The sequence below is a fragment of the Motacilla alba genome, chromosome 2 (assembly GCF_015832195.1).
Source record: "Motacilla alba alba isolate MOTALB_02 chromosome 2, Motacilla_alba_V1.0_pri, whole genome shotgun sequence".
In the NCBI taxonomy this organism is placed as follows: Eukaryota; Metazoa; Chordata; class Aves; order Passeriformes; family Motacillidae; genus Motacilla; species Motacilla alba.
The window spans coordinates 53,360,755-53,387,933 of record NC_052017.1 but is presented as its reverse complement, the minus strand read 5'-3'; the positions used below and the strand labels follow the sequence as shown (position 1 = coordinate 53,387,933).

The 27,179-nt window shown below is 37.6% G+C and overlaps 2 protein-coding genes and 1 long non-coding RNA gene across 5 annotated transcripts; 2 read left to right on the top strand and 1 right to left on the bottom strand.

The window, feature by feature from the left end:
- The first annotated feature begins 343 nt into the window (after positions 1-343).
- On the top strand, positions 344-5,695 carry YAE1 (YAE1 maturation factor of ABCE1). Of its 3 annotated transcripts, none has more exons than XM_038129004.1 (4): positions 344-494; positions 1,387-1,690; positions 3,264-3,385; positions 3,832-5,695. In XM_038129004.1, exons 2-4 carry the CDS (start codon positions 1,574-1,576, stop codon positions 4,253-4,255), a joined length of 663 nt encoding a protein of 220 aa, XP_037984932.1. In that variant the 5' UTR covers positions 344-494; positions 1,387-1,573; the 3' UTR covers positions 4,256-5,695. The 3 variants fall into 3 exon arrangements, with proteins under 3 accessions (XP_037984932.1, XP_037984934.1, XP_037984933.1); XM_038129006.1 differs by having other exon boundaries at positions 365-494; positions 1,552-1,690; XM_038129005.1 differs by lacking the exon at positions 344-494 and having other exon boundaries at positions 506-1,690.
- Positions 5,696-6,274: 579 nt separating this feature from the next.
- On the bottom strand, positions 6,275-18,442 carry LOC119696942 (mediator of RNA polymerase II transcription subunit 1-like). The gene is made up of 6 exons (XM_038126901.1): positions 18,414-18,442; positions 17,870-18,002; positions 10,813-11,055; positions 8,927-9,122; positions 8,518-8,613; positions 6,275-8,063 (listed from the first exon to the last, which is right to left on the bottom strand). The coding sequence occupies exons 1-6, from the start codon at positions 18,440-18,442 to the stop codon at positions 7,882-7,884; spliced, it is 879 nt and encodes a 292-aa protein (XP_037982829.1). The 3' UTR covers positions 6,275-7,881.
- Positions 18,443-20,925: 2,483 nt separating this feature from the next.
- LOC119697784 lies at positions 20,926-25,900 on the top strand. Its single transcript, XR_005255939.1, has 3 exons — positions 20,926-21,035; positions 24,099-24,227; positions 25,613-25,900. It is a non-coding gene; the product is annotated as an uncharacterized LOC119697784 (long non-coding RNA).
- The last annotated feature ends 1,279 nt before the right edge of the window (positions 25,901-27,179 follow it).

Genomic DNA, 27,179 nt, shown 5'->3' with positions numbered 1-27,179 from the left:
TTTCCTATTAGAAAGGATTTCTCATTGTAATACCTGGGTCTTGTAGAGAATAGCTTAAGGGCATGCTTCACATAAAGTGCTTGACGATTCTGAAGTCAACAAGGCAGATTTTTTTATTTTTTTTTTAAAGTCCACCGTTTGTAACTGAATAGACGATGAAACCTTCGTGCCCCGAGGAATGCGTTGACCCTACGGTTGTCCTGCGGTCACCGTGGGAGGCGAGGCAGCCACATGCCGCTCCCTCCTGAGAACGCGGGAGCTGATGATGGGATAAGGACATCTCGACTGAGCCAGCAGCTCCCGCCCCGTTGCCGCCCGGCGTCCCCACGGCGGGGCCGGGCCACTGGAGAGGACTGCGCCCTCACTCAAGATGGCGCCTGCAGTGTCCGCAGTGTCTCCGACGGGCTCTGACGTCACGGCCGTCGCTGCCCAATTACTGCCGCCGTCAGCCGTTTGCCCTCACTGAAGATGGCCGAGCGCGGCCCTGGGCGCTGGTGAGGGTCAGGGTGCGGGGCCGGGCTGGCGCTGGTTGTGCGAGCAGCGCGGAAAGGCGAGGCGAGGGGAGGCAGCGTCTGTGGCCGGGCGGGGGAGAAGGAAGGCTTCCCGCAGCGCGGCCGCTTCTAGGGAGCTGGGCACGCGTGCGGCCGCTGCCTGCGGGCCGGGGCCTGGCCGCTGCCTGCGGGCCGGGCCGGGCCGGGCCGGGCCGTGCCGGGCCGGCTGTGGGGCCGGGGGATGCCCCGCTTGCCCGCCGCAGGCTGCAGGACTCCAGCCCGTTCTGTCCCAGAGCCTTGGGTTCTCTGAGAGCCGCCGGTGTCTCCGCAAAGAAATGTCGTTGTGTTCTAACAATTTACTGCGAGGCAAATGAATTAGTTGTGAGATCCTTCTCCAAGTTTTCGTCATAGGAAAAGATTAAATAACCCGAAAGTTTCTCCTTTCCTCTCCTTTCCAGCAAGTGCAGCAGCACTTGCTAATTCTTTATTCAAAATAGAAAGGACTGTTTCTGTATTATAAGATAGTTAAGTATTTGGCATAATCAGAAAACTGTAAATCAAAGGTGAAAGTACTTCCCATTTATTAACTCTGCAAGTATTAAACTGTGTGTAGTAAATTGTGTACACAATACAAATATAGAAAGTTGTGTGTATACATACAGCTTGTTTTAGGGCACCACATGGAGGCTGTATGGGACTATTTGTCAGCTGCTCTTGGAAGCAAGTAATAAAGTTGTTTCTGCCAGCTGTCCTAGTACTGGCAGTATTCATAAATGCTGCCTTGGTGTCCTTTTATCTGTCAGTGCCGTAAGATGGGAAGGAATTATCATAAGTTGCCCTACTATATCTCAGAAGTTGCTTTACGAATGATGATCTGACTGCCTTTTCTTGACAGATACCCCCCAATGGCACACAGCGCCGAGTTCCCATGTACAGCTTGAATAATCTGCTCCATACCTGGCTTCTCTTGGGAGCTCAGTTTTTTGCCAGTACTTCTAATCTGACACTTCACCAGAGGCACTTCTGAGAGTTTCTCAGTGTTTTTTTACCACATAAACAGGGGATCATAGGGCACTGCTATTATGTCCTGGGTACAAGTAGCAGTCAGGCAATCCAATGAGGATATATTTGATGAAGATGCAGATGAGATGTATCTACTACAGAAGGAATGGAACAGCACTATGAAAAAGAGATTGCAGGTACTTCTGTAAAAATGGTTTAATATACTTTCTAGCCATTTTCGATTTACTGACATTTAACTCGATATACATGTGAATGATTTAAAGGGAAAAGTAAAACTAGCTGCTTAAAAGTTATTGTGGCGTACTTTCTTCTGAATATCAGGAAAATATGGCAGAAATTTATGTAAACACTACTTAGCGGTCACCAGAGCAAAGTGCTGTCATACCAAAAGACATTGACTCCTTCTGCACAGCCATGTGCATTTATAAGAGGCAGTGTTGAATTGTGATGCAAGCTACTTGCTTTGTACTTGTAGGTATAGCCCTAGTAAATGTGGGGCAAGAGAGCTGAACAGTGCTAATAAAGAAATGTGAGACATTTGGGGTTTTGAGCAGAGATACTTATCAGTCAGAATGTAGGACGTGACTCCGTCTGCAACCACAATTGGGCTGTGTAGGTCTTTGGTTGATTTATTCTCCAAGTGAAATATCCATTTTATGAAAGCTGCTTTCCATGGCCTTTGCCTCTCTGCAGTTCTACAGGGAACAAAACAAGTTCATAAGCAGATGGGTTGGACAGATACTGTGTCATTCTGAGGGGGCCAGTTGAGCAGCATTTGGCTGAAGAACATGGATGGAAACGGTTGTGTAGGCTGTTGATGAGGAATGGTATTACAGCAGACCCAGTGTAGTTTCCTTCATCTGAGTTCCATGAAAAGACTGCTTTTCTTAAGGAACTGTTTAGTGTTCTTACAGAAATCCCTCTGGTATTTTTGAGTAGATAGTGCAAAATCATGAAGTGTTCCTGAAGTTAGAGTTGTATGTCAGGCAAAAAAAATTTTTGTGTTCCAGACTACTTTTCTGGCAAGGCCACCATGAGCAAATAGCGGTTTTCACTTTTGTGGCTTGCAATTTTTATATGAAAAAAGGTTAAGAATTATTTCATTTATCTTGTAATGTGGTTATAATATAAAGAAAGTAATTTGCATTACAATCATTAGCTCTTTACCTAAAGAAAGCAGTCCCAATATTAAGTGTATTTATATGCGACTCAGTCAGTCACTGTCTCTTTTTCTGGTATAACTATTGAATGGAGTGAGGTCCAGCAAATAAAGGAGCAATGCTCGGCAATTAATTTTGTGAAAATAAATAGATTCCATATAGATAGATTACAGATAGAAGAGTACCTCTCCTAAAGGGGAAGATTGGCAGCCTGCATGTCTTTTTACGTAGAAAAAAGAAGTCTGTGTGGTACTTCCAAGTCCATTTCTCACAAAGGAGTTGGTAATCATTAAAAGCAAACATGCTTTTTTTTATCTTTGTAAAAGAAGTTTCCCTCTTTTCTTACTTGGGGAATCCTTTTGGGAAAAGTAAAAAACTGCATCTTACAGGTCAGTGAACCATAGTATACTGCAACAAGCATGTTTTGGTTTGGCAGTGGGGGTGTAGCTATGAAGGATGTTCAGATATAGAAGCTGTAACTTAAGAGATGTGATACTTATTTAAACTTTTTTATTATTATTGTTATGTACGGAGGTCCACTTTGTCGTGTTGTGACATTGAGCAACCTGTTTCACTGCTTTTGTTACAGGAAGGCTACAGGGATGGAATTGAGGCCGGGAAAGAACTTGCACTCCAGACAGGCTTTAATCAAGGCTACAGACACGGTGCCGAGCTGATGATTACATGTGGCCAGTTGAAAGGAACCCTGAAGTAGGTTACAAGCTCCTTAAGGTCAAGTGTATGTGGAGGGTGTGTAACAGGGGAACACACATACAGGTTTTTGTTTGTTTTAATTAAAAAACCAAACCAACCAAAAAAACAAACAAAAACCCAAACAAAAAACAATCCCACATTTTGAAACTGTCTGAAGTGAGCAATCTGAGGATTCCCACATCTTGAAAACAGGGAATGCCTACCTGGGTGTAGAAGTATAATTTCTAAAAAGTCTCTTTCAGTTGCTCTTGTAAAATTGTCTGAATCTACATATTTAAGCTTAATATTTAGTACTACTGCCTGAATTTTCCATAAATCATGAATTATACATAAATGCATTTATGATATGTAGATACCTTGTCACATTGCTGTCTTATCTATCTCTACCAAGTGAAGATCTACGTAGATAAATATAATGACTTTTGTTGTTGTTCACTTTTCAGTGCTCTCTTATCCTGGTGTCATTTTAATGGACATGACTCTGCTCTAAGTACAATAAATAATCTTCTTGATGTGGTTGGAAAGCATGAAGATTATGTGCTTAAGTATCTGAATTCTGCTGAAGAACAGGCACATCTTGGACACATTTTAAACTCAGTTCAGGACATGGACCTTAATCACACAGCTGGGACAGAGTACAGGGAAGTTAAAAATGGAAAACATAACAACTGTGGCAGCTCCGGTGAAAACATTTGTAGGAATAATGGTGAGGTTGGTTCCTTGCAGTCTGAGTGCAGCAAGGCAAACCTCTGCACAGATCCTGAAAAGTCAACCCTTGCTTGGGTTAAAATGCAGACTCTTTGGTTAGTAGAGCATCTGGGCTTATCACTGGATGTACTCCATCATGTCCAGCAATTGGAACATTAGTTTTTCTGTCTCATGGTACTTAAAACTGTCACAGCTGATTTTGATTCTTAGTTTGTGGGCCATGTACAGGCTGATGCATCACTTTTGCTTAAAAAATCTAATTTTGATGCTTTACAGTAGAAGTCATTTTTGTGAATCCTTGCCATGGTTCTGGTTCTGGGCAAAACCCTTCACTTTCAACCTTAAAGGTAACATTCACAGAAAGGGGTAGTGACTTTAAAGCTTTAGAAAGACTTACTAAACATATTTGTTTTGTGTCAGGAGGTCCCATTTCACCTCATTTTTTTTCTTGGCAGCAGCTTGGAAATGAAGTGGGTCCACTAAATAGCCCCTCTGAATTGGTCCCCTGCAATATCAAAAAAGAATAAAAGCTCAGTGCTATGGAAGTGGTCATTGTTTTTGCAGAATAAGCTGCTGTTGATGATATGCTGCTGATTCCTAGAGTACTGTGACTCTCTAGTCACTTTTTGTCAAATTCTATGTGTTATCTTTTCTACCCATGATGCAATGCCCTTTCACAGTTAAAACTATTTTTCCCTTCTTATAGAGTTATATTTGTCACTTTTGCTGAAAATACACCATTTTCCTCAAATACAGAATTGCTGACAATTCATTATTTTACTTTTAGACATCTACTCTTACCATGTCAGACCACACTAAACATGCTTCCAGTCTAATGAACATCCTTTTGTTATTTTTGTATTTATTTTGTCAGTCCATCTAACCTGAACTCTTTCCTACATTCCCATAATGTTCTTCTCAAACTCTTCAAGGAAGCCAAGCTTATTCACTACCTCTTAGAAACACATCTGCCACACATGCCTATTTCTGATTATTTGTATTTTTGTAACTATTCTATATTTGACTTGCTTTCTGATTGCTTCCCTTCACTGTAGCTGTAAATTGCTCTGTTCAGGAAGTTTTTTTCTTTGTGAATGCATCTGTTTTACATTAATTAAACTGATTTATAGTAAGTTCCCAGCTTGCTCGTTGAAAGTTTCCTGTAACTCATTCATATTGGAGACAAAAGAAGTCCAGACATAGGCAAAGTAAGAATTTGAACAGTAAACTATAATTAAAAAAAAAAAATCACAAAGCCATTTCATACTTAGAGGCAAAAAAAAAAAAAAAAAAAAAAAACCAAAAAACTAAGGCAAAAATTCCTTGTTTTTCAGAGCCTGAGTTTATACAATATTCTTACTAAACACTCCGTTACCCTGTCAGAGTTGGCAGACTGTAAGTTTGGTTTCCTTTCAGTACCACTTCTGCTTTAGGGGTAAGCAGAACTGCAGTTCAGAGTCTTGGATTGAATGCATTTATGAAGTAGTGGACAAAGAGGGGTGTCTGCATTAATTGTTTGTATACAAAAATCGTTCAAGTAACTTTTCTTCAATTTATTTAGCATAATATTGAAATGAATAAACATTACTTTTCTTCAAATGCCTCTCTTGTGTTATAGACTGTATCATGTATGTTAAACACAGATTTCTTCCATATTCTGGTAGAATATAGTGCAGACAGTGTTGGAATATATGTATAATTTTCCTAACTAATTTTTAATTAGTTGTTTCGACTAATTGTAAGCAGTACCCACTTTTAGCCAACACCATTTAAGTTTCTTCACAGACCTCATTAAATCACTGAAACCCTGAGTTTGTTAAAACTAAGCTTGACAATATTCAATGATTGAACAAAGCCAAAGGAATTTGAAGATTGGGTATCTGGGATCTTAAATTTATGGCCATTCAAGGACATTAGAGTAATCAGAAGAAATGGAGGAGATTAAGGCCTGGAAAGTCGGAGAAAAAGATAAATGAAGGAATAAAGGATGTGGACGAGATTAGCATGAAGAGAAAGAAATCAATAACTAATAGGGGGTAGAATACTAATTAATGAAGAAAATTATGTAAATTAAACCAATGAACATTAATGTCTTTGTTTGCAAAAAATGCATAAATAAGCAAAAAAGTTTTGTATCAGGATCAGCATTGAGGCTGGAGCTTTGTCAGCTGCACATATCTCTTGACCAAGAATAAAGTAATGCCTTACCTTCTAACAATGAAAAAGACAGTGTTAGAGGGAATCTTGTTTACCACAACGATTTTTGAGGTTTTCAGTAACAAGACAAAATAAAGGTTAATAGAACAGTGTTAGACTTGACAGATTTGGATGTTTTAAAATGCAGATTCAAGGGAACTACTTTCCCATATTTAAAAGTTTGCAGAGGAGATACCATTCACAAATTAGTAAGTAGACTTCATTTTTGTTTATAAAACCATCAGATTTTTTGTCTATTACATCAGCTTCTGTACTAGCTATGGAATTACTTTCCTCCACAAAGTTTTAGTGCACAGTGAGGGGTTAGTTTTTTTCCACATTATCACCCAGAGTTTCCAGTTTGGCTGTAGAGAGATTTTCTTCTGTACTCCCTGTATTATTTGGCTTATCTGTCACTACCCAGTCTTGCTGACCAGCACCAGAAAGGCTTTCTTGGGGACTGTCAGAATGTGTAGTTTGCTCCGATTGTGATCCAGGTTCTTGTTCTATGTCCATGTCTTGTGTTTCACTGTTAGCTTTCACCTTGGCAGCGTTCCTGAAAACAGCTCTCATGACAACTGGGACTGACATGCAACTGAAGAAGGAAATGACACATTAGTCACTACTACAGACATCATACCTTCTTTAAAGTACTTCTGTTTTTTAAACTGTGGCTGACACCTGAATGAAAACCTTTCATTACCTCCTTTCTGGTTTTGGCTTGGACAACCTGGTGTTACTTTGTAACCATAATATAAACTACTTGTGCTGCACCAGAAATATATGTTGACACACTGAAATTTAGTGCTAAGTCTTTGAAGTTAGGTGTGCACAGAAGCTTTGACTGAAAGAGTGGGAGGTCTTTCAGTCTGGTCAATCTGGTCAACAAAAATTAAGTCATAGGGTACTTCTAGTGAAAACAAAACTAAGAATATTGGATTCATTCTTCTTGAGTTTTATAATTGTAACCTTCATGCTTTGCGTAACGCAGGTACAGAAGGTATCTCTTCTAAAACACTGTCTATACTGGAGGAGTTTTTTTCCCACTCTTAACCTGGTTCCAAAAATAGTACCTTGTTTAAAATCAGGTTCAAAATCCAACCTGCATTGGTTTTGTTGTCATCAAACAGATAATAGTTGTGTACTAGCTTTTGCCAAATCACTTAGTGCTCTTGGACTGTGTTCTGAATCAGTTTGTCTAACCTGTGTTCATGCATGACAACAACTCTCTCTCTTGGAATTTGTTCAGAAAACAAACCAGAGTCAGTGTTGTAGACGTGCCGTATACAACTCACTTTCTGAAAAGAAGCACTGATTGCTATTACGTAGATGTGGAAAAAGACCTTTCCATGCTATTTGAAGATAAGCTAGACATGAGACTGTTATCAGCTAGAGTCTTCAGAAAAGCATCTTTATAAAAGGTAAAACTCTTCACTCATTAGTCTTTCCTTGCTTCCACATGCTTTCTACTAGAAACACTTCATCACTGTTAATGTTTAAAATTTTTAAAAGAGATACGTAAGACACTGACGTAACTTATTCCCATTATTGTATTACATCATTTTACTAAAGTGAAGTTTTCCAGTTGCTCAGTTCATGGCATTATGAATGCACATGATATTTCCATTTGGTGGACATCTGTTAGGAAATAAAAGCACTTGCCGTTTCACAGCTCTTGCTATGAAGTCATCAGTAGAATTCAGAGTTGGATCTTGAGGATTTAAATGAAGGTGACATTGGACTTCTCTAGAGCTTACAACATCTATTACCACTAAGAAGGAACAGAACAGAAAAATCTTTGGTTTGAAATACTTACAAACATTGAAAACCATCCTTTCATTTTGATGCTTGAAGAGATGTAAGACTGAAGTCAGTGGAAAGAGGTTTGCAGCAATATATTTGCATGACTTGCTTTTCCTTAATATACTTAAATCAGAAATAGTGGAAGTTACAATTTATTTAATTAAATGCAGGCCAAGACAAAACAGGGCTATAATATTTGCATTTACTTTCTGTATTATTCCGAGCACAGAACACCTTCTAGTAAGCAGTTTATACACAAGTACATACACTTAGTGTTTTTTTCCTGGGCTGCAAGCTGTTGAGTGGCCCTTAGACTGAGAAACTCTCAGTTTGTAACTGAGAAACATAGTGCAAGAGCCTAGATGGAACTAAGTCCCCTGTCAGCTCAGTAGAGAGGACAGTAGCAATTATTCCACACATACCACAGGCTAAATTCTCTTTCACAGGATGAAGGAAAAAGACAGAAAAGCTGGTGTTCTTGTGTGGTACCACTTCAAAGTAAAGCAGTTCTGAATCATCTAGAAATAAAAATACTGTTTAGTGATATCCACCATTGAAGCTGGGTTCTTTTTGGCTGAATTACATGCCAGAATTTAAAAAATACTGATACAATAGTCTAATTTTTCATTACTTTGACAACTTAGTTTATGTACATAGAATGAGCATAGAACTTTTTAAAAAAATCAATACAGTGTTAAGAATTTTTTATCATTTATAGTACTCCACAAGTAACGATAGTTTTGGCAAGGGAGTAGTAAAATCTGTCACCACCCAATTTAGAAAATAGTTTGTCTCTAATACTGTGCCATCACTTCCAGCCACACAATTTACCTTCATTTATATTCTTCTCAGAGACACAGCTGCTAATAAGAGTGTTATATGCCACTTGATGTCGAAGAATCTCTATTACACCAGGCACACACTTTGGATGGCTAAATGGGATTTTACTGACCAAGGCTCCTGCTAAACCTGATTTTTCTGAGCCCTTGTTTATGAAGTAACAGTGCTTTGGGTGATCTGGAAGAGACTAAGCAACAAATAATGGTGATGTTTCAAGGAATGAAAACAGGAAAGTACAGCTTGATGTTTATCAGGCAATTGTACAATTAAAATACTTTTGAAAGATACATTTCTAGCATGTCTATGGTACCTATGCATTTCTAGTAGAATTCTCAGTGGAAGCTAAATGAGATCCACTCTCCCTCCCAAATACATCCAAATTAGGCAAATATACCCAGAGCCAAGTGGTCAGGAGTTCAAGTGTCATCAGTTCTTCCAAAAACTTTTCAGAGCCCTATAGGCTATAAAAATGTTAGTGACCAAAATAATAATATCATAGTAATGCTGCTTGACAGTTGCACAAACAGGATAGCAGTTTTGCTGGAAGTCTCTTCTGGACATGAGATGATGTTCCAACCTCCATCACTACTACTTTTTCTTTGGAGAATATGTTTGGCTGGAATATCTCCTGATGATTCACTTGGAGATGAGGAGGAAATAGTAAGAAGAAATGACCACCTGTCCATGTTAACAGTGATTCTATGACAAAATTAGAAATGGAGTATGGTGTTATCTACTTCAAGATGCCAAATGGAATGTCCCCTTAAGAACAGGGCAGGACAGTTAATAAGGAGGGCCTACATTAACAAAGGCTGAAGAGCTTTTCCTTGTGTGTTCATGGATCAAACATATTTCCCCTACACTCATTTCAAGGTTAGAATGCAATTTAGTAATTCTAGAAATAAAATCTTTAAACTCAAAAGTAAAACTTCCCACCAAGTACAAATATTTTAGGGAATCGTTGAAAAGTTACAGAGCCTTTCATGTGCATCTAATGGAACTGAAAGATTAATTCCATCTTACAGAAGAGAAGAGCTATGCCAAACATTATTTTAGCATGGTGTAAATTTACTACTGCCTTCTCTAACACCACCTCAAGGTCCAAGAACTAAGCAAGCAATGAGCTCTACAAACCCTGCTAGTAGAACAGAAAAAAAGTACCCTCTTTTGCTGCCATGAATTGCAAAATTAATGTTTCCTAGCAAACAAAAAGTAGATCTTTGAAGTTTGTCTTGTAGTTGCCCTGTACATAAATCTGGCAGAAAGCATCTTAGCCATAACTTTATGTTCTAAAACATCTAATGCAGCCTAAACAACTGTATTTCAATAGTGCAGTTATTAAAAGGAAAGCCTTTGTCAGTTAAACAACCTTGTCTCTAGATAGCAGTTGGCATCACTGTTGTAACACTATATTTTTATTCCTGCTAGTCCCTTCAAAATAAATTAGTAGTCCCACTGTTATCTAATTAAGAAACCCTTTTTGTTAAAACAGTGTGACATGCTGCATGATAAAGACCTTCAAAAATCTAGGTAAGTATCTTCTTGGGACTTGCTTCTCACACCAGTCAGTAAGTTTCCTTCTTTTTAAGGCATTAATGATAGAGTTCTGAGCAGTTTTTAGAAGAGTAAATATTTGGGTTACACACAGACAAATTAGTGTGACTTCAGCAGCCAAGCACACAGTGTTTTATTAATGAGCATGAGAAGCTCACTTACATGAAAGGCTCTAATTCTGCTTCACAAATTGAGCTATTTCCTAAAGAGCACTTTTGTTGGGATTCTGGGAAACATGCATTGCTTGCTTATGGGGAAATGGTAATTCAGCATATATATCTTGCGCAACAGCACATTGTGTATCAGATGCACACTATACTTACCACAAAGAAACAAGATTTATTTGTAGACAAGTCTTCACTGCATTTTTCTTTAAGAGTAGACTGAACAATTAGCTCATACAGTGGAGCTAGTTTCAAGCCAGAAATCTGAATTCCTGAAACCAGGTCATTATTTTTATTAGCAATTAGGTTAAGACAGTAGGTTATGAAAGCTACTATTAAAAACAAACCCAATGTTTTAAAAAGACAAAAATACTGATTTTCTTTCTTATTTCCCTTTTTTTGCTATTGGGAAATTGAGGTAGAGTGTTTAACTTTGCCTGTAATTGTCATATCTTTCTTAGAATTTTTGTGTTTTGCACTGGTTGTTACACTTTGACTGGTAGAACAGAATATGTTCTGCCCAAGAAGCAACTTCTTCTTGCAACTTTAACATGGAAAAGCAAAAAGCGATTAAGCAATGCATAGTCACAGAAGTACTTAGTCTTAAAAACCAATTATAACATGCCTGTGAGCTTCTGTATTTCTTCAATACTGGATGAAGACATTGGAAGAGGCTGATGAAACTTCAGAACAAAATGAGCTGGCAAATCCATGCTGAGTTCATCAGTCAGTTGCAAAAAAGCAGGGTTGCTAGGAAAAAAATTGTCAGAATGAAAGTTTTTTTACAGAAATGGCCATAACAAGGACTCTTAATGCAAGGCCCTGTTAGGTCCCTAGCAGTTTATTATGTTCCATACATTTCCTGACTCAAGAAGTGTTTTGCTTTTTAAATGCAACTTTAATAGTTTAAAACATGGTTAATGTGAAAATCGACAGAAAGGAAAAGTGAGACACAAAAACTGAGTGGTGTTTTTTACCAATAATTTTGAAGTATTTTAGTTTGGAAAGTTACTTCAGACTTCCCCTTCAGACAACACTGAGGTAGAGAGAGATGAGGTGTCAGTACTCATAGTGGGATGACAAACTATTTTGTGTATTTTAGGTGTAATATCTTTCAGTATATGCTTTCTTTACTGTGAATCTGTGAAGAACTTGCTTGTTGAATACTAGGAAGTTCAGTAATATTGTTCCAGTGTCTCTTTCTGGCTTCAAATCTATGAATAAATTCATAGTTCAATACAACTGACACAGTTAAATATGAACACAATACCTTCAAAGTCCATTTGGGAAAACCGTAAAAGCCACTGATTATAGACGGTGTAGCTGTGGAGCATAAAGCCATAAATAAAACAGACTTCCTGTTTCAGCAGTGGCTAAATGTAGGTTATGTGGAAGTCAGTGCCAGTGAGTTGTAAATCCATTTCTGTATTGACAAGTGTCCAGAGCCTCACCTGTCCTCTCCAGCTTGAGGATCTATAATTAATGGAGAAAGAGGCAGTTTGTGGAGTGTATCTGTGCCTTCAACAGTTACAACTGTTTTTGTTCCACATACCTGGGAACCTGAGGGTGAAAGAGAATGGCATTGTTTTCCTTTATTCAGTGTATATTAATCCTATGCATACAGAATATACAATGGTAAGGACTAAGAAGGTCAGGTCCAACTGACAGCCACAGTGTTGTGGGCAGTGAAGAGAAGCCTACACTGACCACACTCAAAAGGCCAAAGTTGCCCAAAGATGAATTCAGCAATAGCTGAATCAACAACCAAGACATGGAAAGTAGTTTCCTGATGGACATTAAAACTGTGCTAAAATGCATCACATAAACTGTTCTACTAAACTAGAATTTTAAATTTTAGTTCTGAGCTTTTATTAACTTTGCTTAATGAAACAGGTAGTATTGAAAAACTCTTGTTAGCTATTTCTGCTGAAACAGTAGAATGGCTGAAATAGCTTTACCATTATTTAGTTCTGCTTCCAAAACTTGATAGGGAGAAATGTAAAATTCAATGTTCATTGGGGTTCCTGAGGAATAAAAAAATAATGGTTACTACACAGGTCAGTAGAGGAAATATGTTGGGTGCCTTGACACAAAGGTGAAAAAATCAACAGTGTAGATGGGCAGAGGGGATGCCTTGTAAGAGTACACCTCTACTTACAATATCTATTCAGTAAATGTTCTGTATATCTGTATGTTATCTGAGAATACAGGCACAGTAAGTCCCTACAGCTGGTTTTATTTATAGTAGAGAATCTTTCCTGTACACAAAGATCAACTCAGTGGTGTGTTTTGATTACAATTCTTTGAATTCAGAAACAGGAAAAGAAAAGGAAAAAAAAGGGGGGGGGGAGAAAAAGAAAAAGGGGAAAAAAGAAAAAGGGGAGAAAAAAAGGAAAAAATCACCTCCAGTTCTTGGCACCAGGTGTCCTACTTTTCCATTAAGTACTTCAGTAACTCTGTTTAGATCCTGTGTTCTATTTCAAAACACATCTTAATTAGTGTTTCCTGCATTGCAGTGCTAGCTAGGCTAATGTAATTTCTAATTTGTATCCTTAATCAAAAGAAGACAATGTTTTCTTGGAAGTAGATTGTATGTCCAGCTTCCAAAAGACCTCAACTCCATGCATTACTTCTGGGACTTGGGCTTCCACTTTCCCTGCATCTGAGCTCTTTGTTGCTCCATGTTGCACTTTGGTGTGCTATTTACCAGAAATGAAGAGGGTCAAAAATATTAGAGTGGCAACTGGTTGAGCAAAGAATGAAGAAATAGCCTGGATAAACTAACTTGGACAGAACCACTCTCTGACTTCAAGTGGGTTCATATAGCAGAATAGATACAGCCATACATTTACATATTTGTGTACTAATTCTGCAGTGCATAGACGGGACAAATAATCTGTTTAACTTATAAAGAATATTTACTGTGATATCAGTGACCAGTGGGGACACAGTACATTAGTTCAGAATGTTCTTATTATTCATAAGGGAAAACTGCACGAATAATCCAAGAGGGTGTTTCAAGTTACAGGAGGTCATACCTGCCAAGGTGTGTGTGTATGTAACTTAATAGGCAAGGTATCAGAGAAGATATTTCAAAAATCCAGAAGGAAAGCATTGCCCTCAACTCTTATTTATTGAAAATAATGAAAATCCTTGTACAATTACCAGATAGTTTAGGAAACTATTCCCCATCTATCTGTAATCCTACTCTATGAAAGGACAAATGAGAAAAGGAAGGAGAAGAGCTGGCCTCCACTCCTCCTGATCTAAAACCTGAGGACAAAATGAGATACCCAAACAGCGAACTCCAAGAGGTCTATTTTACTTCTGCTACAGGGAGATCTAAACATGACTGCTGACTTTCAGACACACTGTTTGCTCCCAGTGGGTGGTCGTGTGCACACACCCCCAAGCTTTGTACCCAACCAGTCTCCCAGGAAGTCCCTTAGATAAAGCACAGGCGTTCAGTAGATAGACTGGTTTGCTTGTCTGGGGTTGACAAAGGCTTCAGGCTTCCCAGTGGAAGAAAACTCATTAGCCTTTCACATCCTGCCCTATAATCAGATCAGTTAACTTGTTTTTTAGTGAAATGAAAGGGTGTGGGTAGAGGTAAAGGGTCAAAGACATAGACTGTAAGTTACCTGTCAAGAAGTGACATTGAGTAAAGGTCTTTTTCAAGGGCCTGCAAAGCAAGATATCCCTTAGCTTTCATTTCACTGGGAGAGAGAAAAGACAATTTATTATTTTTGTAAGTAAACAAAAGCTAGGCTATGGATTTCAAAAGTTTTTGAGTAAAAAATAACTGCAACCTGTTTCCTGGAATTTGATACATATTTGACAGGTCTTCTAGAATCTTGCCAAAGGCATCATAGTTCTTCATCCTAACAAAAAGAAATAATGACTAATAGTGACTAGTCACTACTAAATGAGATAGAAAATAACTCTTTTATATAAAACTTGATAGAAAAGGCACCATTTCAAAGTGACAGTGGCCCCTTCCTTATCAGATCAAGTAGCAGTACTGATTTAAATTTTCTTAGATGATACCAGAAAATGTGAACATTTGGTTTTGTTGCAAGAAGCACTGTAATTATAGCTGAAACTGGCACTGAAGTAGGCACTACTGAAAGCAATAATTGTACATGAAACGCAAATATGACAGCTCATCAGCTGCAAAACACTTTTCCTGATGTTCCAATAAAGCTAGTCATGTAGTACTACTTCCCTAAGACCTTGCATGCATACATTGATTTTTTCATTAAAACATCAAAATTGTATTAATGCCACACTTCACAGCACCATGTGAGAGAGACAGACCTTAAATATAACTGATAGATAAATAAAAAAAAAAAAAAAAAAAGAAAAAAAAAGGGACAAGTGGCTTGCTTTGTAAATGAATAGTTCCGACTGCTCAAACCCCAGAATTCCTGTGGGTTTTGAATTGGTGTGGCAGCATGGAGCAGTGTTCAGATTAACCTACCTGTACTTAAGTGGATTACTTCTGTGCTTAAGTAGATTTTACATGAGTTTTACAAGCCTTACTGCACTCTGGTGCTGCAGTCACACAGGCAGCTCAAGACTTTCCTTCCTTTCCTATGCAGATGTGGCTGTAGTGTGGATCAGCAGAGACAAAATAAGCCTGCCTGAACTTTTACACTGGGACAAACTCTTTCAAACCTGGAACCTAAACAAGTCACTCAGATCTGCTCTGTCTCTTTCCAGCTAGACTAGTGGGGAAGCAGGGAAAAAAGAGGGAAGCAGGCATGCATGGTAAAGGAACAGACACAGCACTAGCCTATGCATTAGCTGGCTGGTTCATCTTAATTTTATAGTTACTTTGAGACTCACGGGAAACATTACACATATAACAAGCTGCCTTACAACCAAATAAAATACTACACCAAGAGGTGTAGAAGTAGGTGTACCTGTGCTTTGTGACAAATCTTAACAAAGCCAGGAAGGCAGAAAAGTAGCACCCATAGTACCAATGGTAACTGCATGCCAGTGCTCAGAGCCAAACTGCTGGCATTAATATCACTGGAAGTCAAAAATCTAGGAAAATGCAAATTCAAGTTTTAAGTCATAGCTGTTTACACCCATAAGCTAATATAACTTCATTTCTGAGGAAAAAAGAGGGCTGAAAAAACTGATGATGAATAATACAAAAGAGAGATTAAACACTAAAGGTCAATGATTATTCTTTGTCTTTTTACCTTTCCTATCTACTATTCGGCCACAGTATTTAAATAAGAATCCAATTTCCTAAAAATATTCATTATTATTAGAATCTGGAACCTTGATCATATTCACTGAAGAACTTGTAAACAGACTTTTAAAGTGGTGGCCTGACCTGGAACAGCAACTATTCAGACAGAACAAAACGTGGTAATAATAAATATATATAGTGCCCTAGTGCTACATGAGAAAATTAGGGTCACATCTCCCCCTATGTATTTGCAAAGAAACTCAGGCCATGTGATACTACCTTGCTTTCATTGCTGTGAGAGAAGCCTGAATGAAATGCAGTTAAAGTATTTGCTTAAGGACAATACGAAGGCTATTTAGTATTTGATGGAAGGAGGAGAGAAAAAGTAATACCTAGTTTGTATGTGTAAATCTGCCAGTTCTTAATTGTCATCATCAGTCCATTACCAAAACTATGGGTCCAAGTAGCTCTATTATTCTTGCAGTCAAGACAAAGGCCAGTATTCCAAGGCTGTGTTTGACTGGCAGCTAAAGCAAACATATTTGGGATTTACTCTTTACCCTTGCTCCATTGAAGCAGATGCATTTGATGGAATGACTTGAGAAATAAATAATGCCTGGAGTATCTTTACAAAATTATATTTGCTGCAGTTTTAGCCTTGAATTTACAATTTTGAAGCAGATAATAATAGTTACAATGACAACCAACTTCCAATATGGAGGATTGGAACCAACTTCCCACAAGAAATGGAATCCAAAACAGTATCAGTTCTATTGTCTTTTGGATTCATATTATTGTTCCCTAATCCTCTTTCCTTTTTCTTTTTTTTCCCTTTTCAGTTTTTACACTGGAATGGTTCTAGCATGAGGAATTCCTTTCCATTCAACATGATACCCTATATGTGATTCTTTACCTTAGAAGCTGGACCAAATCATCACAAACCTACAGGAATAAGAGACAGGAGATTCATCTTTCTTGCCACTTGTGTCACATCTTCTATAAACACTTTATTAGTAATGATAAGCTTGATCCCCATTACTTTTAAGTAGCTGTATGGTTAGCATAAAAAATCCCCAACACTCAAAGCCAAGACTAACAGTGCAATAGTTAAAAATATTAGTATAATAATTGGAAGAACAAAGGCTCTGTAAAAGAGGATAAAATTAACAGAAATAGTTTGTTGATAAACTCTTTCAGAAAAAAAAATGCATCTTGGGCAGTTTTTCTTTTATTGGTTGTGCTAGAATTCTCTGAATATGCATTTTCATTCTAATGATATTGTCCAGCAGTCAATGATCAGCAGACCTGTGCTGGTTAAATCAACAATTTGAAATTCCAAGGCTGACTTCAACTAAAAATAATGGACAAAATTAACTTCAATGTAATAATTGTAATAATGTAATAATTGGATACTTAGTGACAAAAAACAGAGTTTTATGTTCCCCAACCCCCTTCCAACAGCTTGTTATATCTTTGATCTGAAGGGTTGTCTGTAATTCTGTAACAACTGCAGAACATGATATGTAAACTTCAGGGTGATATTCTATGAATAATTTAAAAGAAATTTTGACAGAAAAACATCCCCACTAGCAGAAATATATATACTCCTAAAGAAGGCAGAATAAAAAACAGAATAGCTCCAAGACATCCACTGAGTATATATATTGCACTACACCTTGGTAAGAAAGTATTTTAAAACCCTGTTATTTACTGTATACTGTTAACATTGAAGCTTGAAAATAAAAATATTTATGTGTGATACCACAAAATTCTTGGAAGGTGAGTCTGTCAGCTGACTTTTACTGTAATACTTAGCACTAGAGTATTTAGTATCTGTAACTGAGTTGTAAGCTTAGGTGAGAGATTCAGATGCCTAAAGAGGCAGTTAGTGTCATGAACAGGGTTGCATGTGTGACAAGACCAAAAGGAAGTCAAAACCTTTCTGACATGACAGCTGGAAGCCAAGTGGGAGACTACAGGGTCACGAGAGACAGAGAAAATTAATTTTACCACAGGAGCTTCTTCAAAGTGAGCCAACTTTACATCCATCACATCTCCATCCTTCTCCAGCTGAATTTCTACATAAAACATCATTGATGTTATGTAGCAGGTGGTCCCACTGGGGCTAACATGAACAGTAAGTCTGAGAAGGATGAGAAAAAAAAAATCTTGTATATATAAAAATTCTGTCACTTAAAAAAGGAAATGTCACTTGGTCATGGGAAGAGACACCAGGGTTGCTTCAAAAATAACTCTTCCTTGGCTCAGCTTCAGAAAACTATCCAACCAGGCATGTATTTGTGCTCTGCTCTTTGCATTATCATGTTGGTCAGCTCAAAACTATTAACCTCTGTCTGTAGCTTTGGGATGTAGGCATTTATACCCTCTCTTTACCCAAAACCCTTCTCCACAAAGGGCTAATCAAAATAGGCAAATACATTCCATGAGAACGCTGAGCTAAAAAATAACATTGTTGACAAGCCATCCAGATGGTATTCGTCTCTGGACATGAGGCCATGCTTGCTCATTTTTATTTATTCATAAACAAACTTACCCTTTTTGTCTGGATAAAAGTTCCAACATATTCATCACAGAAAATATGGATTTAGCTGCAAAAACCAGAAAGGCAATTTAACCAAACTTATATGATCAAGAAGTAAAAACCAGTATTTTCTTGCTTTAAAGGATATGATTTAGGTATTAAGAAAATAGTACCTCTTGAATGACCTGGTATTAATGACAACTATTATGATTAATAAGTGCTGTGCTGTGTAGAAAATATTCTCAGGTTTTAAGAATAGCTATAGCCTGAAGGCTTAGCCCAAAGACGAGTCACAAGTCTCTTGTTAATTATCCACCTCTGTATTAGTACATTTGACCTCTTTGTGAAGAACACCAGTAGAGAAGGATTGGTAGATTCCACACAATATTTAAAAAAATGTACTTTGAGTTATCCAATAGCTCATTACCATTTAATGTCCTCTCTATCTTCTCCATGCATGAAAGCAATAGACCATCTGGAGCATTACTGACAGGCTTTCGAAGTGGGTTATCCTAGCACATTTGTGGAAATAAGAGACAAAGAAAGATTCCTTAAATTACTAGCTAGGAGACAGAGCACACAGATGCCCCATACAACAAACCTCTGGTTATTTGTTTTTGTCAAACACAGAGGTTACTTACGATTGGAGCTATCTCTGAAATGGCAGCACTGAATGCATTTGTCAAGATATTATTGTGCAGTAATTACATACCAGATGCCTTTGGATCAAGGAGTGGCTTTCCATTCCCCTGTCTTTTGAGCTGATCACTATATGTGTCAGCTAATTTCATTGTGAAGCTAGATATAAACTAAGAAAATACTTGGGTTTTTATTTTAGAAAAAAAATCTGCCTGAGCAAATAGATCAGTAAGTGCCACAGGAGTACTTGGTTAGATTAAAATACAAGTTTCAGCTTGTGAAGCTATTCACTTCAGTAGCAAGCAAACTCTCCCAGGTTCTCTTCAAGCTCTTGCCTGAAAACTTCTCATACTCCACACTTCAATTAACAAAGAACACTCACTGCTGAAGAGTTTTCACTTTGTTCAAATTCAGGACATTGTTTTCAGAGTAAGGCTTGAGTTAATTGAGCATTAACAAAAAGAAGTATGGAAACAAATGGGAATTTTTACACTGAGCTCACAGCAGTTGTACTAATCTGCTCTTTACGACAATCATTCTTAAATTAGCTACTGCAAGGGCAGGAAGCATGGAATAATATATCACAGCAGCAGAAAATCTAGATAGCAGATTTCAGACCAGTTTCTAAAATACAATATTTCTTCCCAGTCCTATAAGCAATAAATTGTCTTTACATACTATGAATATGGTAATGATAATGAATGTAACCTCAACTGGTAGACAATCAGTACTAACTCCTGAAAAGTTAAAACAATGTTAAAACAATGTTTAAAGAACAAGTTAAAACAATGCAAGAAACAACCCCTAAAGTGTTAAAATTAGGCAGGAAACTTTATAACCCATTGTCCTAAGAATAATGGGGAGCCAGGCTATACTAGGCACCAGTTTTTTTTCTGGGGATTATCTTTTGGTTGATTTTGGATTGCATGGGGTTTTTTGGTTGGTTGGTTTTGCATGTTTTTGAAAGTAAAGCAATTTTTTAACTACTTTGGAAACATACTCTTATACCATATATCCTTCTCTCACCTAACCTGTGATTCTTACCATGCAAAAATAAACAAGTTTCAGAGTTTCAGTCCATGGCCTTTGTTGGTATTTTAAATGCAACTGTTCCATTAAAGCATTTGTAGAAATAGCTGTCACAACACCTGAAAAACATGTCAAAATGTTCTAAATATAATGGCAACCAGAAATGCTGGAGGAGGACAAATGTAAAACCTTGCTAAGGTCATAGATGTTATGCTTCAAAGGAGGAATAAAAAATGTTTTATTTGAATTTTGCACATACAAACACTTAATTTTTATAAGACTTTGATATAAAAAGAGCAGGGGGAGATTTGTATAGGCAAGTATTCTCAATATTAAATACAGATATGCAGCCAAATCTTCAGTTTGTTAAACAATTAGGCTTTCTTTACCTATGCCAAATTTCTTATGTGTATTCTTTATAAATACCAAAGCTTGGCCACAGACTTGAGATATCTAGATACACCCACCTAGAGCTCATTAAAGCTCACTTTAATTAGAGATAAAAAATTAGAGATAATTTTTTATGATGAGGGTCTTAAGACATTGGAACAAGTTGCTCAAAGAAGTGGTGCATGCCCCCTTGCCTGCAAACATTAAAGGTCAGGTTGGACAGGGCTCTGAACAACCTGCTCTAGTTGAAGATGTCCCTGCTTATTGTAGGAGGATTGGAGTAGATGCTCTTTAAGGGTCCCTTCCAACCCAAATTATCCTGTGCTTTTGCAGAGGATAAAAGAAGAGGTGCACCTTTTTTTTTTTGTTTGTCTTTGGGGATGGCAAGGAATGAGAATGGTGCTGGGAGAAGGAATATATTCAGTCCATCTATCTCCCTATAACTATTCTTTCTGGCCTTACACAGAATCCAGATGTACGAAGAAAGTTTTTTGCTGAGATGTGATACTTCCATAACCATTACCTCGATCAGGAGAAAAACAGGAGTGAATGTCCTAACACATCAGTCTGAGACAGGTAGGAAGACTCCAATGTTATTAATAAGAGGAAATTGAGTTCTGCAACATGCCACCCACTTTGCTCTGCCCCAGAACCAGTAGAAATATTACAAAGGGCTTCTTTGACTTAGTGGGCACAACAGCTGCAGAGATCTAGCCCCTTTGAGCCAGAGGTACTACATGGGGAAAGAAAGATGGACTAGGAGAGGGATGTCCTTTTGCATACACCAAGGAGGGATAGTGAGAAGGGACTGGCAGCTTCTTCCTCCTGCAGGGAGAATGACAGAGCAGCAACCACAGTTCTCTATAAATCAGGCCACTTCAGCCAGCTGGAAGAAGAAGCAGCAGTGGACCCCAACCAACTCTTGCAAGCACACTCGCTGGGAACATGCCCCCACTCGCCCATGCCTTCATGCTGATAGAAGGACTGCAGCCCACCCTGTATCTCCATTCACACTGCAAGAAACCAAGGCTCCTATTTGTAGCAGCTGCAACACAACATCCATAGGTGCTGTGCAAGGCAAAAGTCTTGCTCCTTCAAAAAACTGGCCCTCAGGGGTTTGTGTTTGAATTTGGGGCTTGATAAGCACAGCAACATCACCTCTGCTAATTTTTACAAGAGGTACCCCATTAGCCATGTTCTTCCACATCTAAAGCATAATGCGTATCCCCATCTTTTCAGAAGGTGTAGTATTCTCAGAGACTGAATTTAACTGGGGGACAAAGGCAGGGGGAGGTATGATAGTAACAATCACTCAGCAAAACAGAAAAGCACTCCAAATAGGGGTTGTTCATCTTGCTTTTTAGTGGAGTTAAAAAAAAAGTATCAATAATGTTTGCATTGTATTTGTACAAAAATTTGTATATTTTGTGGCCATCTCAGGTTGCAGTCTGCTTGTACATAGGAATCAGTGCACAATGGCAGTGTGAGGTTCAAGGATTAATCCTGGACCTTTGTACAGGCACTAGCTCAAAATGTGGTTACTTGGGAATGTGAAGGTCTACAGCAAGAAGAGCCTATCTCCTACATAACCCCTGGGTGGCACTGTTTCAGGATACCGTACAGCAGACCTTCTGCTTCCAGCTATTATTGGTCATGCTGCAGTGCTTGAAATAGTCTCATACCACATAAAATAGAGTATTTTTGACTTGTATGTAGAAACCTGAGTAGAAACTAAGTAGTTTATTTGCCTCACTGGGATTACAGGAAAAAAATAAGCATGAGCCTCGGAATTCCTGGAGGAGTATATGTCAAAAAGTGGTATTTGTCTCCAGACAGGTGTCAAGCATACTAATTAGAGAAAGTCAATGTAGCTGAGTGAGTTAAATATATTTGCACTTCAGCTTTTACTAAGGAGGTGAAATGTGATGAAGTAAATTGATAATGTAATTCCACACTTGTGGTAAACCACACTTCTGTAAAATTATTCCTTTGGTGTATGGTATTAAATACTAATTTACTTTTTAACTGGACATTAGCAGTGAACACAGGTATAATCATAGCTATAATAATGAGCTTTACCTGTTAATTTGTGCATGAATTTAAAAACATGTTTTCAACATTTCTAGGTAGCCATTTTAGCTTAGGTTTGTTTGAACAATCTATTGAAATGTTTTCTGCTGAGCAAGAACATGTACTATGGCCAATATAAAGTAGGTTGCTTCAGTCCAGATCACAGGAATGGGTATGTGCAAATATGACATACCACAGCTTGGTACTTGCTTAATATTTTTGTGGCATTTTTCGTAAATGTTTGTGCAGAGCTCTTTGGAGTCTCTGTGATCTTGATACTAACTCCACTGGTTTGACATGTCCTGAATGAGCAGAAAAGGAAATTATTTGCTGACTATCTTGAAGAGAACACTTCCAGAATAACAGAAGGAAACATGCCACGGCTCACCTGATCTGCAAATAATAGCTGTTCTGCAAATAAACAGAGGACTTCAAGTTTAATTACTCACAGTACAGTATGGCTGATAAGCCTAAAATACACTTTAACTTTTAAATAAAAAAACCCTTTTCCATTGTGCTCAAATATATGTATTTAGGTAAATGAATTTGTATCATTTTTCCAGGATAGAAATAGTGCCAGATTTTCATAACAAGACAAATATTCCAAGACAATTATTAGTCTTCATATAAAATTGCAGGATTGGAAAAAATCATATATGAGAAACAGAAGCTTAAGTATTGTCAGAAAGTTCCTCACAACAAGGTGCTGTTCCAGTATTCAGAAGTGTTGTATTGAATTACTGCACTCGAGAGAAGAGTTAAGAGTGATGAATAATTAAAAATGGTCTAATTATAGTTTCTCAGGCATATTAAATACACAAATGTTTAACTGGGTCAGTTCGTGGAATAAAAAAAAAAAAAACAAACCAACAACTAGACACGCATTATCGTGAGTATAGAAAATAATCCGAATTACCGCATGAATCCTACATGTCCACCTGCTCTGGATTACTCTCTCTTTGACTGTTCATCAAAAACTGCTGCTGAAAGAATCTTTCCTGTGCACAGTTACTTAACAAGTTGTCCCCAGATTAAATCCTCTTTTGCTCTCAAATAATTGCAAATAATGTAAAGGGTAAAACAGGTATGTTTCTTCAGGCACCTTTTGAGAAATTTATTATTATTACTACTTGGTTGGTTTTTGTCATGGTTGTCTGCATCTTGCTAAATTCCTGACTCTGTAATATGCTTCTCAATGCATGGTCTGGGCACATTGGGATTCATATGAAAATGGCATTTTGTAATTTCATAGTTCAAACATTTCTGGTGATTTTTCCATTTCATTGAATGGTAATTTTTCTGAGAAAGAATCAACATATTGCTCATTCATATTCTCGCATTAATTAAATTATTTTTTTCAGTGAAGATACTCTTGATTTATTATAGAACATAAGAAACCTTGGCTTACTGTTGATACATTTTAGTGACATCATTTCAGAAAATATTCCAAATATTCCATAATCAGTGCAATATTGGTGGGATTTTTTGTTTCTGGTTTCTTTTGGCACACTGGGGGTTGCTTTTTTTCTATTATTCCTATATCCAATCTTGATTCTTTTTCATTTAAAGCATTAAATCAAATCACCAGCCACATATCTTCACTGGCCTGCATCCAGCACTTTATTGGAATTGAATCTTTCCAGAAGCCCTCAGCTGAACTACTGACCAGAGAAAACAGCAGCTACATAACAGCCCAGAGTAAGTCTAAATACAGAATCGGGGCCTTGGGCACTCGGTGAAAACCAGTGGTTCCAGTTAGAACTGCATGATGTGTAAGAGATGTTGCTGTAATTATGAGGTCAGAGCTAAAACTGTGTTCTTTCACAAAGCGCCATGGGATTTTAGAATGATCAGTAGTGATACCTATAAAATGGTCATATAACGGGAACATGAATCAGTGTTTACAAAAAATTATGAGCATTCAAACAATTCTTTTATCTATCCTAGGTGCTCTCCCATCTAAGGCAGGATGGAAGTGCTGCTCAACTTTTATGACCTATAGTTTAGTCTGATATGGTTTACAGTTTATGGCTTTACAACCCATAAAAACTGCAGTATGCTTTGTCATCTTTCATTCAGTCCCTGCATCCTCTCCACAGTTATACAGTGTGAATATTTAGCTCCTGAGAGTAACATCAGAATGTTGGTGGCTGCATTTTCTTTCACTACAGCCATATAGACTGAGCCAGTTTTACTTCACGACTTACTGAACAGCACTTCTGGCACTCAGTCTGAGACACTTAACACTGGCAGGATTTGACTGTTTCCTGCTTCTTCACAGAAAGTGATTAAAATTCTTCAAAGCCAAAGGCTGTATAGACAAACATCAGAAAAATAGGTTCATAGCAAATTACTGTGGATGTAGAAACACATTGACACAGACAGGGCATGTCTTTTCCTCATAGTCAAGATATGGCTAACATTTGATTTCTGCTTGACATTAGCATTATAATCTCCAAGTAGTTATTGTCTAAATCTTTTCCCAAAAGCCCTAGATCCATGTGACCACAATTTAAATAACCTCATGAAAGAACATGTGAGGGCTGCCTTCACGTGTGTGCATTTGCCCTTTACAGGGTCTCATAGGACACTACAATTGCAATTCATAACTAAACATTTGTTGCTTTTTCTACATCTCTTATATTCCTAAGAGTCTTGTGATCATTTTTATAACTAAAATCAGGTGTTGTACCATCATTCATGTTCTTTACTGACATCAGTCAGCATGAAATCAATGGAACCAATCACTTGAGAGCTGCCACAGCTCTCCCTGAAGAGAGAGATAAAGTGAATGTAACTGGCACATAATCTGCACAAAATGGCAAAATTAGTAATACCCATACTATGCTGAAGGTCTACATTGAAAATCTTACTGGTAGAAGATGGGGATGGAGGAGGAGGGAAGGACAAACAGGAGCTGAGAATTAGTTGAAGAGCTGAAAATAATGATGAGCACAGAGGAGATCACTGAGGTAGAGAAGAGGTGTAATACAGAAAGACAATAATTCTGCTTAAAGGAGCTTTCCACCAGTATGCCTCAAAGCTAACCACACAGGAGCCAGCTTATTATCTTGTTTTTCCAGACTGGGATGCAGATTGACGGGGAGAAGAAGTGACTCCTAAAATGCTGGCCACAGAACTAGAAACCAGACTGCAATTTACCTGACTCTCTTCTAGCACATCCTGTAGCAACACAGAAGAAAGAAGGAAACTAGCAATGAAAGAAAGAGGTGATCTAGCAATGAAAGAAAGTGACTAGAAAACCACAAGCAAAAGACATGAAAAGAAACATGATATAAGTATGAAACCATATAAAGTATGAAAACCAGAATTAATAGAAAAAGAAGGATAGGAAAAGCAGAAAATATAAATATAAAAATATAAACATAATAAGGAAAATATTAAATAATTTTAATAATTTTACAGATAACACCAAAATCTAAAAATTATACAAAATTTTGAGTTATTTTAATAACAGAAAAGTGAGATGAGTTTAGGTCTACTTTAGCTATTTTAAACCAATTTAGTTTGGAGACAATTGTTCAGCTTAAGGGTTCTGATTGAATGCATATTAGGATATGGATTATATAACAGGCAGACTAAAAAAAAAGCGCTCAGTAGCAAATACTGATTTCAATAAAATAGCACGTGGAAAGGACTCATTTTCCAGGAAAGGCAATACCATAAAATACCAACAAATGCCAATTGAAGATATTACAGTGGTGCCACACCAACAGGAATTCCATATAAAGTACACATTTGATATTATTCTATGTTAGTTAAACAATTTGACACTGCTTTTCATATCTTATGTTTTAAAACTGAAGCTAATTAAACAATGAAGGCTTGTTATAAATACATGCACTACACATTCAATTATACATTTTAATGCTTTTATATTTTTTGATGCTTGCTAATTCCTTATGTTCTTAAAAATGTTTTGTCCATTCTTATGTATTATGAACGAACTTTGCTGTAACCCTCAATTCTCAGATTTCCAGATTCCTAGTCACCTAGTAGAATGACATAATTTATCCTAGCTCTGTTGAATGACAAAATGAATGACTGCAAACTCATCATTACTCATGAATTCCTTGTTATTCAAGTCACTTAGCCTCACTTTCTCTATAGGGATGATGCATTTGGGGATAAACTTTTTGAAATTGGTAAGAAAGCTGGAAGTGTTAAGAACCATGACTAGCTCAGATGGAGAATATTGAGAATACTGAGAATATTGTCATTTGGACAGATAATACAGCTAAGGAAATACAAGAATCCTATTATCCAATATCTTATTACAGTCATCCCACTATGGTTCTTTTTGGGTGTATATATTTGTTTGCAAGTGTAGGGATTCACATGTGACAGGTTTGGAGACAGCCACAGATGATGTGAAGCTTCTGGGAATCTGATAGATTATGTCCTTGCACTGAGCAAGGAACAAATGTCCACAAAATGTCCACACAACCTCTGCGGTGTGTTGATTTGTAGCATTCAGAATCTGCACTGCATTGCATATTTATTTATCTGTGCACATCACAAAAACATTACCCGGGCTGTATGTCCTCAAAAAAGCATAAAGACTGTGCCTTTCTGAAAATTTGGTATAATTTTCAGAAAGACTGTGCCTACAGAGCTTAACCTCTAATT

What these genes read in the sequence shown, in the direction of transcription:
- YAE1 (XM_038129004.1), top strand. Translation starts at nt 1,574, where the DNA reads ATGTCCTGGGTACAAGTAGCAGTCAGGCAATCCAATGAGGATATATTT. An exon ending in CTATGAAAAAGAGATTGCAG is followed by an intron (nt 1,691 to 3,263) that starts GTACTTCTGTAA and finishes CTTTTGTTACAG; the next exon opens with GAAGGCTACAGGGATGGAAT. An exon ending in CAGTTGAAAGGAACCCTGAA is followed by an intron (nt 3,386 to 3,831) that starts GTAGGTTACAAG and finishes TTCACTTTTCAG; the next exon opens with TGCTCTCTTATCCTGGTGTC.
- LOC119696942 (XM_038126901.1), bottom strand. Translation starts at nt 18,442, where the DNA reads ATGTTGGAACTTTTATCCAGACAAAAAGG. An exon ending in CTTTTATCCAGACAAAAAGG is followed by an intron (nt 18,003 to 18,413) that starts GTAAGTTTGTTT and finishes CATCCTTCTCAG; the next exon opens with ACTTACTGTTCATGTTAGCC. An exon ending in ATAAATCTTGTTTCTTTGTG is followed by an intron (nt 9,123 to 10,812) that starts GTAAGTATAGTG and finishes TTTGTTGCTTAG; the next exon opens with TCTCTTCCAGATCACCCAAA.